This window comes from Rutilus rutilus, assembly GCF_951802725.1.
Source record: "Rutilus rutilus genome assembly, chromosome: 24".
Classification (NCBI taxonomy): Eukaryota; Metazoa; Chordata; class Actinopteri; order Cypriniformes; family Leuciscidae; genus Rutilus; species Rutilus rutilus.
Genome location: NC_140228.1, coordinates 23,470,266 through 23,486,995, shown reverse-complemented (window position 1 = coordinate 23,486,995; position 16,730 = coordinate 23,470,266). Strand labels below are relative to the sequence as shown.

Genomic DNA, 16,730 nt, shown 5'->3' with positions numbered 1-16,730 from the left:
AATGCGCATTAGGCTGCAAATGCAGTTTTTTTGATGACAGATTTCATTGGTATTTCAAATATGAAATTTAATTGTAAGCTTGGAGAACAGCTCTGGATAATTTGATGTTCCCGAGGGACTTTGCTGAATCCGTTACCAGCAAGTTCCCTCTCTATATACTGTGAAAATTTTTAATAAATGGGACAATTTCATGTAATTTTACAGTAAAATAATTTTTTTGGGAAACGAAAAGAACAAGTCACCTTATAATTTACAATAAATTGACATTCCCAACATTTGATGGTTTTTAATTGAAATAACTATGTTTCCTCTTAGTTTTTTTCTTATCAGTTATGTACATTAGGGTTCCCTTTCGTGGTCACTACGAGTTACGTCAGTGACGGCGAATGGGGTTTCGCTTAGAAAGCCTATCACCTTCGAGTATATAAAACAAGCCAATGGCAATGAAATGCCATGGGTCTACGGAATTTGCATAGCGTAACTCCGCCCCGCCTCGTGGGTATATAAGGAAGTACGCCGGCAACATGCAGATATGTTTTCACTTCGGAGCCGAGAGCTTTTCTTCACTCCACAAAGCCAAAGCCTGAGTTTACTCTTTCTCTTACATCCCTTCGGGACGAGCGACTCTCCGGTGTTGGTGTGACGGCAATCTCCAGCGAGTGCACATTGCCTGCTGATCTGTGCAGTGATCTGCCAGTAAGTGTGTTTCTCCCTGGTCGCTTCAACATCCGCGGAGTTTTCCTCTCACAAAAAGAGCTTGCACGCGGCACGTCATTTTAAAGATGCCTCGCCCGTGCACTTCTGGTTGCGGTCGCAATGTATCCAATTCTGATGGGCACAATCGCTGCTTTGTGTGTTTGGGCATTGATCACGCTAAAGCAGCGCTTGTGGATGAATCATGTTCTCACTGTGGGAACATGACCATCTCAACGCTACGGTCGAGACTCAAGGAACTCATTCGAGCGAGAGTCCCCTCATCCACACCCCGATCTACGGTCTCCCCGAGAGGCTGTACTTCGGCTGGTGGCCAGGGTGACCTGAGGGTGACGGTGTGGAACAAACCGTTGATTCGTCCGAGACTGAATCCTCCTCGTCCTCCTCTCGTACCCTCTTGGGATCTCTCAGTGGTTTTAACTGCCCTGCAGAGTGCTCCCTTCGAGCCTCTGCAATCAGTGGAGCTTAAGTTCCTGTCAATTAAGACAGTGCTCCTGGTTGCATTGGCCTCCATCAAGAGGGTAGGGGACCTGCAGGCATTTTCGGTTGACGAAGCGTGCCTGGAATTCGGGCCTGCTAACTCTCACGTGATCCTGAGACCCCGGCCTGGAAATGTGCCCAAGGTTCCCACCACTCCCTTTCGAGACCAGGTGGTGAACCTGCAAGCGCTGCCCTCGGAGGAGGCAGACCCAGCCTTGGCACTGCTCTGTCCAGTACGCGCCCTCCATGCTTACGTAGACAGAACGCAATGTTTCAGGACCTCAGACCAGCTCTTTGTCTGTTATGGTGGGAAGCTGAAGGGAAAGGCTCTCTCCAAGCAAAGGTTGTCTGACTGGATAGTGGACGCCATTAGATTCTATTACTAGATTCTGCTCAGGTGTCTTCGCTTGCTCGCCATTCCTCTCCATGGACGGGATGCGTGCAATATTTCCTCAGGTGAGCCTAATAAGCCCTGAGTTCCTCCAGCACTGTTGACGTCAACACCAGAGTTATGCCACTGGCAGCTTTCGCGCTTGGCTAGGTGCCTCCATGTGCATGGTTCCCCCTCTGGGCGACCCCCACATGTGTATTTCCACTGTAAGCCTCTCTGAGCATGTGTCTTTCCCTCGGCAAGCCACCTTGCCACCCCTGGGGTTGAAATATTCCACCTGCGGTGTCCACCTCAGTGTTACTCCATATGTAGCCCCCCGGGGTCATATGTGTATTCCAAGTCCCCCCTTCGGGTTGGGCATGATTGCATATTTCCGCTGAGATATGCTTCCCAGTGTACCTTGGTATTCCTGTGTAGGTAGGACTCCTTCGTCCATGCTAGTCTCACGACAGGGAGCTCAGACTTGCGCAGGGCACTGGAAGACAGCCGAGGTGGCGTGATTAGACTGGGCACCCCATTCGTCGTCACTGACGTAACTCGTAGTGACCACGAAAGGGAACGTCTCGGTTACGTATGTAACCCTCGTTCCCTGGGTAGGGAACGGAGACGTTACGTCTCCCTGCCACTTCTGCTGTACCGCTGGGAACGCCTGAGTTCAGTCTCGGCTCCTCAGCGAAGAAACATCTGCATACTTCCTTATATACCCACGGGGTGGGGCGGAGTTACGCTATGCAAATGCCGCAGACCCATGGCATTTCATTGCCATTGGCTCGTTTTATATACTCGAAGGTGATAGGCTTTCTAAGCGAAACCCCATTCGTCGTCACTGACGTAACGTCTCCGTTCCCTACTTAGGGAAATGAAAGCTTTAGCTTAAGTTCTGCCAGGGAGACTTAATTACTACGTCACTTATTACCTTCATTTCTATCCAATCACGTCTTTATACTTTCCGTATAAAAGATCGGTACTTACACATGTTTGAGTTCATAGATGCCGAAGCGACAACAACCTCCACCCTCCCCACCACCACCAGGATGGTCCTGTCCATACCTTCCAGGGGGGTCGGCTGCGCCCCTGCCTTCATCTTCAGGCAGGAGATGCAGATCCGCTACCCTCGGATTACGCACTATGGACTACGCCAAACTATGCCAAAGAACTTTATAATAATGCTTGCTGGGCTGTTAATAAATGTATGCTTCGTTACATCATTTTATCTCCTGAGTCTTTCTGGTAGAACGAGGGTTACATACGTAACCGAGACGTTTTATCTTAATTTTATTTTGTTAAGATATTATACCTAGTATCTAGCATCTACCTCACCTTATGGAAAAGCTACTTGTGATGAGCTTTGATTCATCCTGTGGTTTTCTCTTTACCGCCCTGTGTGTTTTGGTGGTTGTCAGTGCATTATAAGGTACAAAACAGATTTTAGTGCTATGGTAGGTTGGTCTATTAACATTATATAAGTTAATGGAATGTATGATTTTTAAACAGTGCTAATTTAGTATTATTTATATATTATTACATTTTGTAGTAATATTCAGAATTATATTTTACAAATTTCATTTTAAGTATTTTTATTGCTTGTGTCATTTGTATTAGTTTTTTTTTTATATTACTATTTAGGTTTACTATTACTATTGATTTAATTTAATATTAGTAATATAATTTTCATTTAATTTAATGTTATTTTTATATTTTTATATTCATTTCCAATTAGTAATTTTAGTGCTTCGACATTAACACTTCATTAACTTTATTAACACAATTAACAGTAATCAACACTTATTTCAGTTAGCTGTGAAGACAAGATTTCTCATTTTCTTTTTCTTTCATATTTACTGTATATGTTATTTTATTTAAGCATTATTTAAGGTTTTAGGTCTAGTTAGGGATAATAACCCTGCTTTTTAACTGTAAATTTGTCTGTAAAACCTTATATTTTGCTATAGAAAAGTTCTGGCAACCACAGCTTTTTACAGTAAATTAGTTTTTACAGTGTGGGAAATGTCATGTTTACCAGCTGCTGGCCTCGTGGTCCCCATCCTGCATACTGCAGGTGAGCGTTTCGCACTTCTGGAGGGTTCAGGATCCACGTTTCCCTGTGAAAGAGAAGCAAAGACATTACTAATCAACTAGTTGGTGGTGGGATGACAAGTGGACTAGTTGACCATTCTGACCCAGACAAACTGACAGGCAATCAGTCAAACATTCATGCCTTCAGAGGGCTAACAGAGAACACTTCCTCTATGTGGTGCAGTGGAGCGTGTGCCAACAGATATTGATTTCATCGCAGTGTACTACACAGCCCAACACAACAGCACGGCGAATAAAGCACCACGAGGGAATTCCTGTGGCAGGAAATCTAACAGTGATAGTATATCCCAGTGTGCTGTTAAATTCGGCTGGAGCAGCGGCCCAGCGCTGTGTCAGCATCTGTTCCATCTGACAGAGCTCATAAATATAGATGCTTTATTCTGCTGCTTGTTATAAAGGTGCTGTGCAACGCAGGCCCAAAAATTACAGGTGACACGAGCTGTATGTCTCTGTGCTAATCACAGGACAGATGTGTTGGTATGACCACATGGTAGCAGTATGGAAAGATTCAGTCCTCTGAGTGGCTTTGACACATGAATTGAGCAGCAAAACGCTGCATCGATGTTTTCCTCAGTTGTATAATGACAAATGGATTCTGTAAACTAATGCGACTGTTATATGAGCTCAGCAACTTACGGAGTTTCCAGGCTGCAAATGATGTAGTCCGCAGTGAAGGAGTGCTCGTAAATCTGAGAGTTTGAACAACACAAACACAAACAGAGAGAAATTAAATTGTTGGAGAACAGCACTTACTTGCACTAAAAGCGCCAACAAAGCTCTAGTAGCAATAACATTTGAGAGGCTATGTATTGCAGTAATTTAACACAGTTAAAGGGTGATTTTAGCCAAACCTCAAAGAGGGTAGATTTTTTTTGCCATAGTAATATCACAGTAACACGCCCCTCGAATGCCGGAACAGCTATGGTGAATGTAAATGACACTAATGTTTGATATATAATACAATTCGTGGGCTTATGGTTAACAAGTCTGACTGGTAACCCCAAAGGTTGCTGGTTTGATTCCAGTACCAGCAGGACATGACTGAGGTTCCCTTGAGCAAGGTACTTAACCCCAGTTCGCTCTCCGGGTGTCACAGCATAATGACTGCCGACTGCTCTGAGTGTGTCACGCTATGCAGTGTGTGTGTGTGTGTGTGTGTGTGTGTGTGTGTTCACTACTCACTACTCCTAATGTGTGTGCACATATTTGGCCTTCACATGTCTTTTTCAATTAATGGTATTACAGTACAAAAGTAGAATCTCAGTATTCAATATGAATACTGTTTCCTGCGCAAATCACTGGATCTATCAATTAATTAAAACATACTGTACCTCAAAAATACAATAAAGATTTAATGACTTGAATACATTTCTATTGCAAACATACATATTTTTTTGAGTTTCTGAAGTCAGACATGTAAGGTTGGTACATCTGTCCTGATATAATAAAGAAGAAAAAAGCTAAAGTAGTAAAATTCTTGAAAATAAAACCTTATTAAGTGCTTTATTATTATTCCTTAATATTAAATATATGATACAGCCCCCAATAATTATTTTATGTAATTATTTAATTATTTACCTTATATATATTCCATTAAGCATGCTTTAATTTAAACGATTGGTGAAAATCATATAAATATTCTTCCAAACCATTAGTAAATAACTACCACAAAAATGAATAAGATGTTTCCTGAACTTAAGTGTGCAACAAGGAATCCTTTCTGTTTTAACTTGAGTATTGTGGTTTGGAGCAGGATTATGGAGGAATGGTTCCTTTGACATTTGATAACATCTTTGACATTTTTTTACCACTAAATGACTCTTCCACAAAACATTACATTATCCTCTCTGTAGGCTGCATCTTGGTGCAGTAATAATATAATTCAACTTATGTGTGGTCACAATCAGATTTCAGAGCCTGAACTATCTAATTTAATAAAACGCTAATCCACCGATGTTAAAGAAGGCAGGAGCGCTGTTGTTTCTCTCTGAGGACAGTGTCAACATCTGTCTGTGAGCCAGAGGGCTGACCGCAGCATATGCTCAGCACTGACGTGAGCTTGACACGTGTGCTGTAGCAGAGCTGTTAATACTGTCAAAGATTAACATTCAACACCTGTACTCGCCATCACCCTATGTCTTACAGATGCTGAGAGATGGAGAGCTGCTTTGTGAAGGGGGCGTTATGAATGTGTGTGTGTGTGTGTGTGTGTGTGTGTGTGTGTGTGTGTGTGTGTGTGTGTGTGTGCGTGCGTGCGTAGGCAATGACAGCTGGGGGACGAGGTTGTCATCCATCAAGCTGATGTTGAGACGGGCACTGAATAACAAACTAGAGGCAGCACTCACACTCTTTCCTTAAGCTCACTCTTTCTTGTCACGTGTGTGTGAAGTGCTCTGGTGTCACTGTCCCAGTGCTATGACACCTTCTCCTCCATCTCTTCAGCTCTGTAACAACATCTGCCCTGATCAAACTAACTCATCACCTGCTGCTCAGACCTTCAGTGGTTGTGTTTTCAACATTTGTTTTCACACTAAAGCTTTAGGTGGAAAACCAAGTCTGCATGAAAGCAGTCTGGTTAGTTGTGGAAGATGTTCAGGTGTGCAGCAAGGCAAGGAATCTTCTGTGTGTTAAGGCCCGATATACTTCAAGCGAAATCAGGCTTGAAATCAGGACAAAACGAAGATTGTTTGGGAGTTCAAAACAGCTTGGCAAAGCAAACTGTCTGGAAAAGTTTGCTCTGGCTGAACAAACACCTTCAAACTACCATTGGTCCTTGGCGATGACGTAACAGCGTGGGTGTGGCTCCGAGACTCCGCCTTCTTCGACATGAAAATCCTCTCCGGTTCATTTCTTCTGTTCTGTCCGTCAAGGTCAGACGAGTAAAAACATGAACTGGAGAACAGCTTTATAGTAGAAATTGACACAGTTTTTTCATGTTTAATACTGTAATGCTGCTTACTTTTAAACAATCTATTGTATAAAACAATCTACTGTATTATTATGTTTATTTTAACTATGTATTGTTTAATTTTATGTAAAGGCCCACTAGGGACTAACATTGAGAATTAGCTTCGGCTAAAATGTTGTAGTATGTAACATGAGCTTATGTAACATACTTGTCAATATTCAAATAAACTTAAATAAATAAATAAATATATTGTGCTATATAAATACATGTGACGTGACTTTTTTGTTTTTTTGACGTGAATTGCAGAGCTGTGATCGCTATGATCAGATGCTTTCTAAACTGCTGTTTTCTCACCGTTGTAATTTTTGTTGTGTGTTTATTTTGTTATTGAAAGCAGAGCGTGTAACACATAATTACATGTTCATCTAAACATCGCTCTCAGCAGTGTGAGCAGCATTGGACGTTGGTTAACAGTATTTCATTGGTCATGTTACGCATTTTTAATTCACCCCCAATAATAAGAACGAAAAAGAACTTTGCCGTGAGTATATCAGGGCCTTTAGCTTGAACATTGTGGTTTGGAACAGGGTTATTGTCCAACACTGAAACTAAAAAATAAACTATTAATTTAAAATATAGGATCCATGAAAAATAAGAGCAGGATTGATCCGAAATGAAAAGACATTCAGTAACATCTTTGACATGAATAATGTGTCAGGGTTCTGCACTGGCATCCCTGTCTGTGTTGTCTTTGTTTCATGTTTCTAAGGCTGCGTTTGCACTTGGCATTAACATGCGACCTGTATCCAGATGTTGTCCACATACGCATTGAAAAGACAAGTGCAAATGCGCTTCTGATCGTAATGTTAGTAGTCGAGGTATTCGAGGACGCATTGTGATCGGATCTCAGTGTAACGTAAACGCAATCCAGCCATCGTGTATGCATTCACAGGTGGACGTCACACCCCCATCAAATATTAATAATAAAACAATTCAAATATTTCATTTTAAAATAAACAAATAAAATGTACAGGTAATTTTAAAGATAAGAAACTATAAAACTATAAAAGACAATTTGCCCAAATTTATGAAAGTGAACTGCTATTGATAACACATTATCTGTGTATAATAGTATAATCCATTCCTGAGTACAATATTTTCTTCCGACTATGACTTTTCCATGTAATCGGTTAAAAATAATTTATGGTCAATACAATTAATTGTAAGCAATTTAAATCATTTGGAACTGAACATAACTATACAGAAATGTCCTTTATATTTTAACTTGTTATTAATTTCTAAATCTGGAAATGGCAGTTCACTAAAATTCCCTATTATGTCCAGGATTTCTATTACTTTGGGAACTTTTTGGAGCGTCTCCTCTTGAATTGTTACCTAGCTAGCAACACCTGCGGCTAATTCCCACAATCAGAGTTCAGAGACACACTGTATAATACAATATGGAAAGAGAGGGGGATGATGGTGGAATAGAAGTTGAGATCGGACCAACTAATCAAACCAAGTGTGAAAACAGACTCTGTCCTTCTTTCTCTCGGCTGACAGTAGGTGTGTGTGTGTGTGTGTGTGTGAGAGAGAGAGAGAGAATGTGTGCTCGGTTTCTATCACTCCAGCGGGGTGTATTTGGTTCTGGTGAGGCGGTGGAGTGTGGCGGTCCTTTCACATCGTGCCATGATTACTTTCATCTCAACACACACATACAACACCCAAATAAACACAGGTCTCACCGGCTGCACGTTGTAGGCCAGCAGAACGAGTTTCATATCTGGGGAAACCTCATATTTGCTGGCTTTGTACATTTCCTGGAAAGTGAACAGAGAAAAGGTATATGAGACTTTTAACAAGCATAGTTTCATTACCCTTATTCCTTAAATGACTGTGATAGATTGCATTGCGCAGACACTGAGAGAGTGTGGCATTAATCAGGGCTGCAACTCTTTGATTCTGAACAAACATCATGTTCTTTGTCCTTTCCTCCACTCTTTTGCATCCTGCCAGCCCCACTTTAACGATCTGAGGCTGTTAATGAGCTACACAGAACATTGCTCTAATGATGGATGCTTTCAGCTCTATTAAAAACAACAGAAGTGTCAGCACAATGATCTGTTGTATGACACGGTGGAGTAATTTATACTGCAGAGCAGGGTTGTAAAGGAATGAGATTTTCACGGTATAACGTCTCAGAAAATATCACGGTATTAAACAATCAGTCATTATTATTATCATCAGTTAAAATGACCGTTTAAATGAATGAAAACAGGGTTTTTTTTGGTTGAACAAATACTTTATTATAACACACTTGAAACCATTTGTTTGTTTTGTTTATTCAAATTTCAATAACTAATGAATTTAATTTAATAACTGATTATGGATTACATTAATAACTTATTTTTTAATTAATCATTTATAAAACTTTTTAAGATTAATAGAGTCCTATGAAATGTATTTTATTCAGAAAATATTTATTTTTATTTTTATGATTTAATACAAATATATTATCGAATGAATGCATAAAACTAACAATTACTGTATATAAATGTTTCAAAATGTAATCAAATGAAAACTTTTATCCTTTTTTTGGCAAAGTGCTGAAAAAAAAATTCTTTAAATAATGTATAAATAAATCTGTCACGGGTAGTTATTCTGAACAAAGTGCATGACACAAATAATCCAGGAAACAGTCTTTAATTAAAAAATACTCAAGAAAACAAATTTCAGGACTAGACAAGACGGCAAGAGCGCAGAGAGTATAAATACTAGAACAAATGAGGGAACTAATAAGCTAATTAATTGGACGACAGGTGTAATGAATCAAACAGATCCAGACTAGGAAAACTAAGTCAAATGACAAGGCACACAAGTAAACAGGACAGTGCCAAAAACACAATGAAACAAAGTGAAAACACAGCATACATGTTACATTAAAATAATGCTACATGCAATATTGTACATGTAGTGTCATCACGTTAAAAATTTGATTTAAATTGGATAATATTTAGTGCTTTGAAGTGCTGGAAAAAGTGTGATGCACTTGAAAGTCCTTGAAAAGTTTGCATGAACACTGAAATGAATAATGTATAAACATTCAACTATTTCTCCCACAATACCATGGTTGCAGTTACCGTTACTAAATCCATGACTAATGTTAGAGATTTGTGGACTGAAAAACCTTCTATAATGTTTCTCCTAGCTTCCATATCAGCGCTGTTTGATCTGATATCTATGGTTTATAACAGAGAATTCTGCGCTGAATGTGAATGCTTCTCAAAATATCTTGCAGCGATTTTTATTAATACTGTGCAAAATTCAGTTAGCAAAATGCGACTATTTGGAGTCCCGATATAGTAAACTAATATATATTTAATTACACATTTGTTTTTGATGTTTTTTTTAATGTAAGGCAATCACATTATGACATTATTAAGTGTGACTTAATATTTTTTTGGAGTCAACTTAACTGATGAATCATGCACAATAAGAGCAGTAACATTTATTAAGCAGTTAAACACAGCTTTGATTTTAATGTCTTTAAGCAATTTTAGAAGAAAGAGATGGAGAATAAGGAGGATAGTCACTTACAAACTTCCTGTTTGTCACCAGGATTGTGCTTTCGTTGGTCTCCATGTTAAAGCGGACCACATCACCTTCACGGGTACGATACAGAAGCTCATTACCTAAAGGGAGAGGATCAGAGGATGAGAGTTAGTTATTTAAAAAATTAGTTATTCGTGAAATTGCATGAGCCCTGACAGTTCTAATCAGGTTGCTTTAGATCGTCTCTCACTTGAGCTCTGTCAATAATCTAGTCATGAATGTGCCCCTCAATGCTCTCTGGCTGTACCAGGGGGGCTGATAGTTGAAAAGGAATGATAAAACTTTTCATTTTTATGGCTTTCCACATGTGACGATGACTTTGGCAAGGGCATCAGCAAAAAGCTCTTTGAGAGGTCTGGAATGTAGCACACAGCCCTCAGTGAGAAGAACGTGAAGTGAGCAAACAGCCCCATTGCCAGTTTTAATTGCGGATTAGCAGAATGGTACGCAAAGGCTTCTTTTTTTTTTGTATCTTGCTTGCATAACTAATCGGTGATAAGAGGTGACACAATTACCATCACAATCACATTATAGCTAAAGTGGAAGGCATTGCAAGCTCAGAAGTTCTAATGGGTCAGATTGCTGCGGTCACATGGAACTCAATTAATACTTTTAATGTTTTTTTGTTTTGTTTTTTGCTGTAGATACGTTCAAAATAGAATGAATATGAAGTAAATAATATGGTATGGACATAAAACATGAGTTGTTTAATGCGCTGCATGATACATTATAATAGTATAAAGAATGTTTTTTTTTTCTTTTTCTTTTAATGGTTGTTGTATTCCTCTGAAAGTTAAATTTGTTCATTTTATGGTAATTGCTGGGAGAAAGGTGCCCTTTGCTCTGGTATTTCCATGCCTGAAATTGACTGGCGAGCTGATAAGATGCCAGAACAATCATTTGTCTGCTTGACAAATTCCATCCTTTCTCACTTTTCCTCTGACCTGATGTCGAGCCGTGCGTTTCAGATCAGAACCTCATCAAGCGTCCTCTTCCCCTCTGCTCTCATTCATCTCTCACACTCTATCCATCACACATTCAGACAGGTGTGCTCTAAACACACTTCTCCACACATCATTCATTCTTCAGAACTCCTCTAAGCTCATCCCAACTCTCAGTCCCTGTCGCTAACTCGTAGATCATTCCAGTTATGAAGCTGCTTCTTATGTACTTTATTTCAAAAAAAATTACAGGGTGGGGGTTGTAATAAACCAAATAGATTATTCATTAATACTACAATTACTGTTACTCATGTTGGGTAAGTTGGGGTCTGAAGTGATTTTGACATTCATCTCACGTTTGCCACTTTTAAATAATATTTTTAAAAAGATGCATTTTAAACCAGAAACATTGGTAGAATTTTCCCCATCCCAGATCTAAAGGCTGGAATACACTGCATACATTTTAAATTGTGAACAGACTTTAAAACACTAGGCATATAAGCTTGTTGACTTCATAATCATATCCTAAACGACTGAAGATCGCACACAGATATTCAACTCGTTCCAACCACAACAAACTCATACAGAAACAAGGCTGCTAGGAGACACATAACAGATGAAAACAAACACATAAGCACAAGAACTGACTGCAGTACTGTAGTTGTTGTCAAGAGTCTTGAGAAAAAAAATAGCCAAGCGGCAAGTGCATTTGGGTGCGGTCTTGGGTGGGTAGACTATGTTAGCGGGATATATGTTCTAACATTGGCTCAAAATATCACGTTTGATATCCTTAGACTTGACGGAATCATAGTCTGAACTAAAAAATTGGATTCTGCGTCTATCATTGTAACAGACTCTTTCTGTTTTGGTTTTATTTTCATTCTGTTCCCTGTTCCGGTTTGCCTGAGTTCTGTTTGCTAGTGTTTTCTTAGTTACTCATTATTTCACACCTGTTCTAAGTTCCATTGATTACTCTGTGTGAATTTAAGCCCTAAGTTTCCTCAGTTCATTGTTCGGTTAGGTTAGGTTAATGTGGTTTATGCATTTCCCCTGCATTGCTGTGTTTGTATGTCTAGCGATCTAAAGACTTCTTGAGTATTTTTCTGTTTGTGCATGTTGTTTACCACACCAGTCATAACAATTGTACACTACACTACAAACCTTGCAAACTCTGCAGACTGGCTTTGACTTTCAACAATTAACGTCAACTTCAAAACGGGGCAAAAAATCATATCCACTCTTAAAAAATAAAAGTTCTTCATTGGCCTTTAACCAACCTTTAACATCCATGGAATCTTTCTAATTCACAACAGGGTCTTTATAGTGGAAAAGTTTTCTTAAAAATGCTCTTCACACTAAGGAAAAAACTGTTCACTGGAACTGAAAATGGTTCTTCTATGGCAATGCTGCGAAACCTCCTTTTGAAGCCTTTATTTTTAAATGTATAGTGTAGCCTATTCTATCCCTATTGTAGATTATTGTAGTATTTGCATATTGAATTGTGATGGTCTTCATGCATTTGTTTGCACACTGAATTGTTACTGGTAATTTCTTTCTTACAACTATTTATATCGCTGCAACAGTTGACTTCTTTACAAAGAGCAAAGACTAAAGCCTAAACTCACCTAAACCTTCAACAATATTATTTTGTTGCCTTGCAAACACTTGTATTTCCTTAGGGAAATGCAAATCTAGTTCAAATTGATATTTCCCTTGACTCCGTCTGTCATCATGGATGAATCTTTTCTTGAGTTTGCCTTAAACATAAAAGGATACAAGCAACAATGCCCTAATTTTTGGGGAAAAATAAGGAAATTTATAAGGCTGCACTATTTTGGTGTCTGCGGTTTGGAACAGCCATCACATAAAACTTGTTGCCTAGGTGGGCGGTTTAGTATTTCATATGTCATTTCATATGCTCTCTGTTTCCTCAGGTCTGTTTTTGCTATGAAGAACTTTCTCTTCACCAACTTTCTCTTTTCCTGTCTGTAAAAATCGTGATCTCTGAATCTCCTGGCCTCTGCAAACCCAGCGCCTCTCCTGCGTTCTCTGTTTTTGATGGAGGCGAGCAGTAGGAACTGGCACAATGCACCTCCTGCGGTGGAGCCTGGGGTCACTCACTCAAACACAGCACTCGCCTTCACTCCGCTTCTTTGTTCTTCAGGGCATAATTCACTAACTCACTCACCTTGGCTTTCTTTTGTTTTTCGTTGCCCTTCTTGTCCTCTCTTACACACCCTTAAGCATGATTCCTTTTATCTCTCTTTACCATGCTCTTTCTTTATCAGTCCTTTCGGTCTCAATTTGTTCCAGGACAAGGTTTTTTCTCTGATCTGAGTTTTCCTGCATATCTCCACCTGACAGCAGGACTTTATTTCTGTCTGTCTGGCTGATACATGTTGGCCATGTACATGCTATACAGTTTCAGGAGTGACAACCACAAGTGTTTGTGGATGACAGTACCCTAACCTATCATTCTGTGAGTACAAAATAAATAAGTCAGTCCTATGGCTCCAAACTAGCGATGGTTGAGATAATGATAACCAGTACTTTGGCATCACACAGCTGTAAACAAGAAACATGGATGACAACAGTTACATCTGTAAACCCACGTAAATTTTAAATAAACACATTCATTTTAATTAAAGCCGCAGTAATTAACACACTACTGTTCAAACTGGATACACTTGCAAAAAAGAAGTGCACTTTAATTGTACTGATTGTCAAATCTTAAAAGTACATATACTGTATATCTTAAAAAGTGTACTTGCAGATAATATAATGTTAATGAAATTAAGAGTACACTTTCATGACTAAGTTTCTTAACACACTGAAGTACACTTTTAAAAAATGCACTATGTACTCATGTCAAATTAACATTTTAAATCATTGTTTTAATCCTTTGTCAGTGTGTCAATGTGTTCACTAACATAATAAAGCACGAGTAAAGTAATTGATCATCTTTAACTGTAATGTGTTATTTGATATTTAAATTTGATATATTTTAAATGTACTAAATTGAAACTTCATAATCGCAAATGTTAAATGCAAATATATTAAAATTAATATATTAATATTAAATTTAATTATAAAATTATATTAAAGATTTTTTATTTTTTTATTTTAACGCATTAAAAAAATATTTAAGGCAATTTACACAGCATCCGCTTTTTCCGGGCATGCTGTCATTCATTCAAGTGCTTTTAAACCATTCAAGTGCGATAACACGCAAAAGAGAACTTAAAGATATACTGGCGCGATGTCTGTGAAATTTGCGGCTCTCTGTGCTCACTCACCCGAAACCCGGACCAGACAGCGCGCGAGAAGCGCTTTGAGCTCTCTTTCAGGTTTGAATGGACAGAAACACACAGCAGCCTAATATACCTGCTGCTGTCTGCCATTAATGTTAATCAAACTACAAAAAAAAAAAAAAAAAAACTCACAGCTCTTGACTGAATAACTTTTGTAGCTTTAGTAAGGATTAATCTATATATTTTTTGCAGAGCAGGTAAAAATCAGAACTTGACCAACTGGACCTATAGGAAAAATTCTTAGCACTGAGCCCTGCACAGCTGGTTTATGAGAAGTTCACTTAAAGGGGTGGTATAATGCCCCTTTTCACAAGGTCTGATGTCCCCAAAGTGTGTATGTGAAGTTTTAGCTCAAAATAGCCCACAGATAATTGTTTACAGCATGTTAAAATTGTCCCTTTTTGAGGGTGAGCAAAAACGTGTCGTTTTGTGTGTGTTCCTTTAAATGCAAATGAGCTGCTGCCTTATGGTGCGTTCACACCGAACGCGAATAGCGCGTCAGGCGCGAGTGATTTCAATGTTAAGTCAATGCAAAGACGCGTTTCGCTCGTAAAAAATTCCTGCGGCGCGAATGAGGCGTAGAGCGCGGCGCGGTAGACGCGAATACGCCTCGTTCGCGCGAATAGCGCGAATTGAGCGTCTAGCGCGTTATGCGCGAATGATTTTATTAGTGCTATTTGTTCATTCACGCGTTTGACGCGAATTCGCGTCTGCCGCCCGAGTTGAAAAATCTGAACTTCTGCGTCAATTCGCGCCGCGTTAACCAATCAGGAGCCTGCTTGCTGCTGTCACGTGGTGAACTGACAGTTTATAATGTTATTTTATGTTTGGCCTCAATAAATTATTTTGTAATATGACTAAAATGCACAACAAAGCAAATCTTTCACATAAAAACTCGATTTCAATATGAGAAATACTCATTTTTTATTGAATGCTATTTATTCCATATCTATTCTAGATTATATGAAACTTTATTAATATAATGTAAAGACAACAAACACAATTTAGTGTATAAAAACTAAAAAAAAAAAATCACAGGACAGGTTTCACTTTTGGAGGCTGGCTCCATTTATTATCAAAACAAAAATAAATGACAGATTAGGTGGGTGTGGGTGAGGGTGAACCTCGCGCCGGGCTGTACAGCGCGGGCTCGTCAGGCAGCGACCACTCGAGGCCGAGGCCTTATACGGCCTACGCTGTCCTCGTCAGCGTCCTCACCGTTAGGTCCACCAAACCTACCTCCTGGAGCAAATTGTGAAACTCCTGAAACCCTCCGGAGGGTCTGGTGGACCCGAGTACAGCGACGATGTCCCCTACGCAGCTGTTTCTGCTCTCCAGAGCATATACGAGCGGTGACTCTCTCGATTAATGCTACTGCTAATGCTCGATAAACATCTAAAAAAGATGGCCGCCAACAGGTTTCGAAACTTTCGCCTCCGGATTTCGCCTCTGACGCGCGTGACGCGCGTAAATTTCATTTCAAACTTTTGATTTTACGCGCGTCAATTTCGCTCTTGACGCGCGAATTAACACAAAGTGGTCAAGCGTATAACTAGACGCGGCAGGCGCGAATTTGACGCGCTATTCGCGTTTGGTGTGAACGCAGCATTACAATTACCAATTACAATTACCTCACAGACATGTACTGAAATGTCAGAAACTAGTCTGCCTTTTATGTTTAAACTGGAGTCAGGAAGACTTAAGAAGAAGTGACAACATGTAGAATGCAACAGGACATTTCTGAATGGTTAGTTGATGAATTTATGTTGCGGATGTGGAGTTAACTATCTTCAAGTAATTTTAATTAGTTAATTTTTTAATCGATTGACAGCACTTATTAAAATACATGAGAGTAGTTTAATTTTTTAATTAATTTTTAATAAAACAATTTTAAAGTTTAATTTAAAATGACATTAAAGAATATTTCAGATTACCATAAAAGCTTGTCAGCTCATTCAGCAGTACACTTTAACTCTTATTTCAAAGACAATATGAAATGCTACTTGCCAAAGGTGGTGCTGACATTTTAGACCCAAGCATTTTTCCTAAGCAAATACTGAAAACATCTCAGTAGGATGTTTCTAGCACAAATAAAGGCTGGCATATAGAATGCATCCGAGCAGTACTCTTACAGACTGTGATGTGCTAAAAGACGCTTCACGCTGAGCAGGGAATGAAAATCTGGTCATTATGTAACAAGTGCAACTTTTTCTTTCGGCTCCAGCTCCTGCTTAATCGCTCCTGATTAAATTGATTTCTTCTTCTTGTACAGGTAA

General features: G+C 39.2%; 1 protein-coding gene across 3 annotated transcripts in view; it reads right to left on the bottom strand.

Moving 5' to 3' along the window:
- dpp6a (dipeptidyl-peptidase 6a) overlaps window positions 1–16,730 on the bottom strand; it is a 410,674-nt gene that overhangs the window by 59,382 nt on the left and 334,562 nt on the right. For all 3 annotated transcript variants that reach the window (XM_084398650.1, XM_084398651.1, XM_084398649.1), the window contains 4 exons: window positions 10,188–10,282; window positions 8,336–8,410; window positions 4,319–4,371; window positions 3,606–3,687 (listed from right to left, as the gene is read on the bottom strand). In XM_084398650.1, the coding sequence (XP_084254776.1) occupies window positions 3,606–3,687; window positions 4,319–4,371; window positions 8,336–8,410; window positions 10,188–10,282 (305 nt within the window). The remainder of the gene's footprint in view (window positions 1–3,605; window positions 3,688–4,318; window positions 4,372–8,335; window positions 8,411–10,187; window positions 10,283–16,730) is intronic.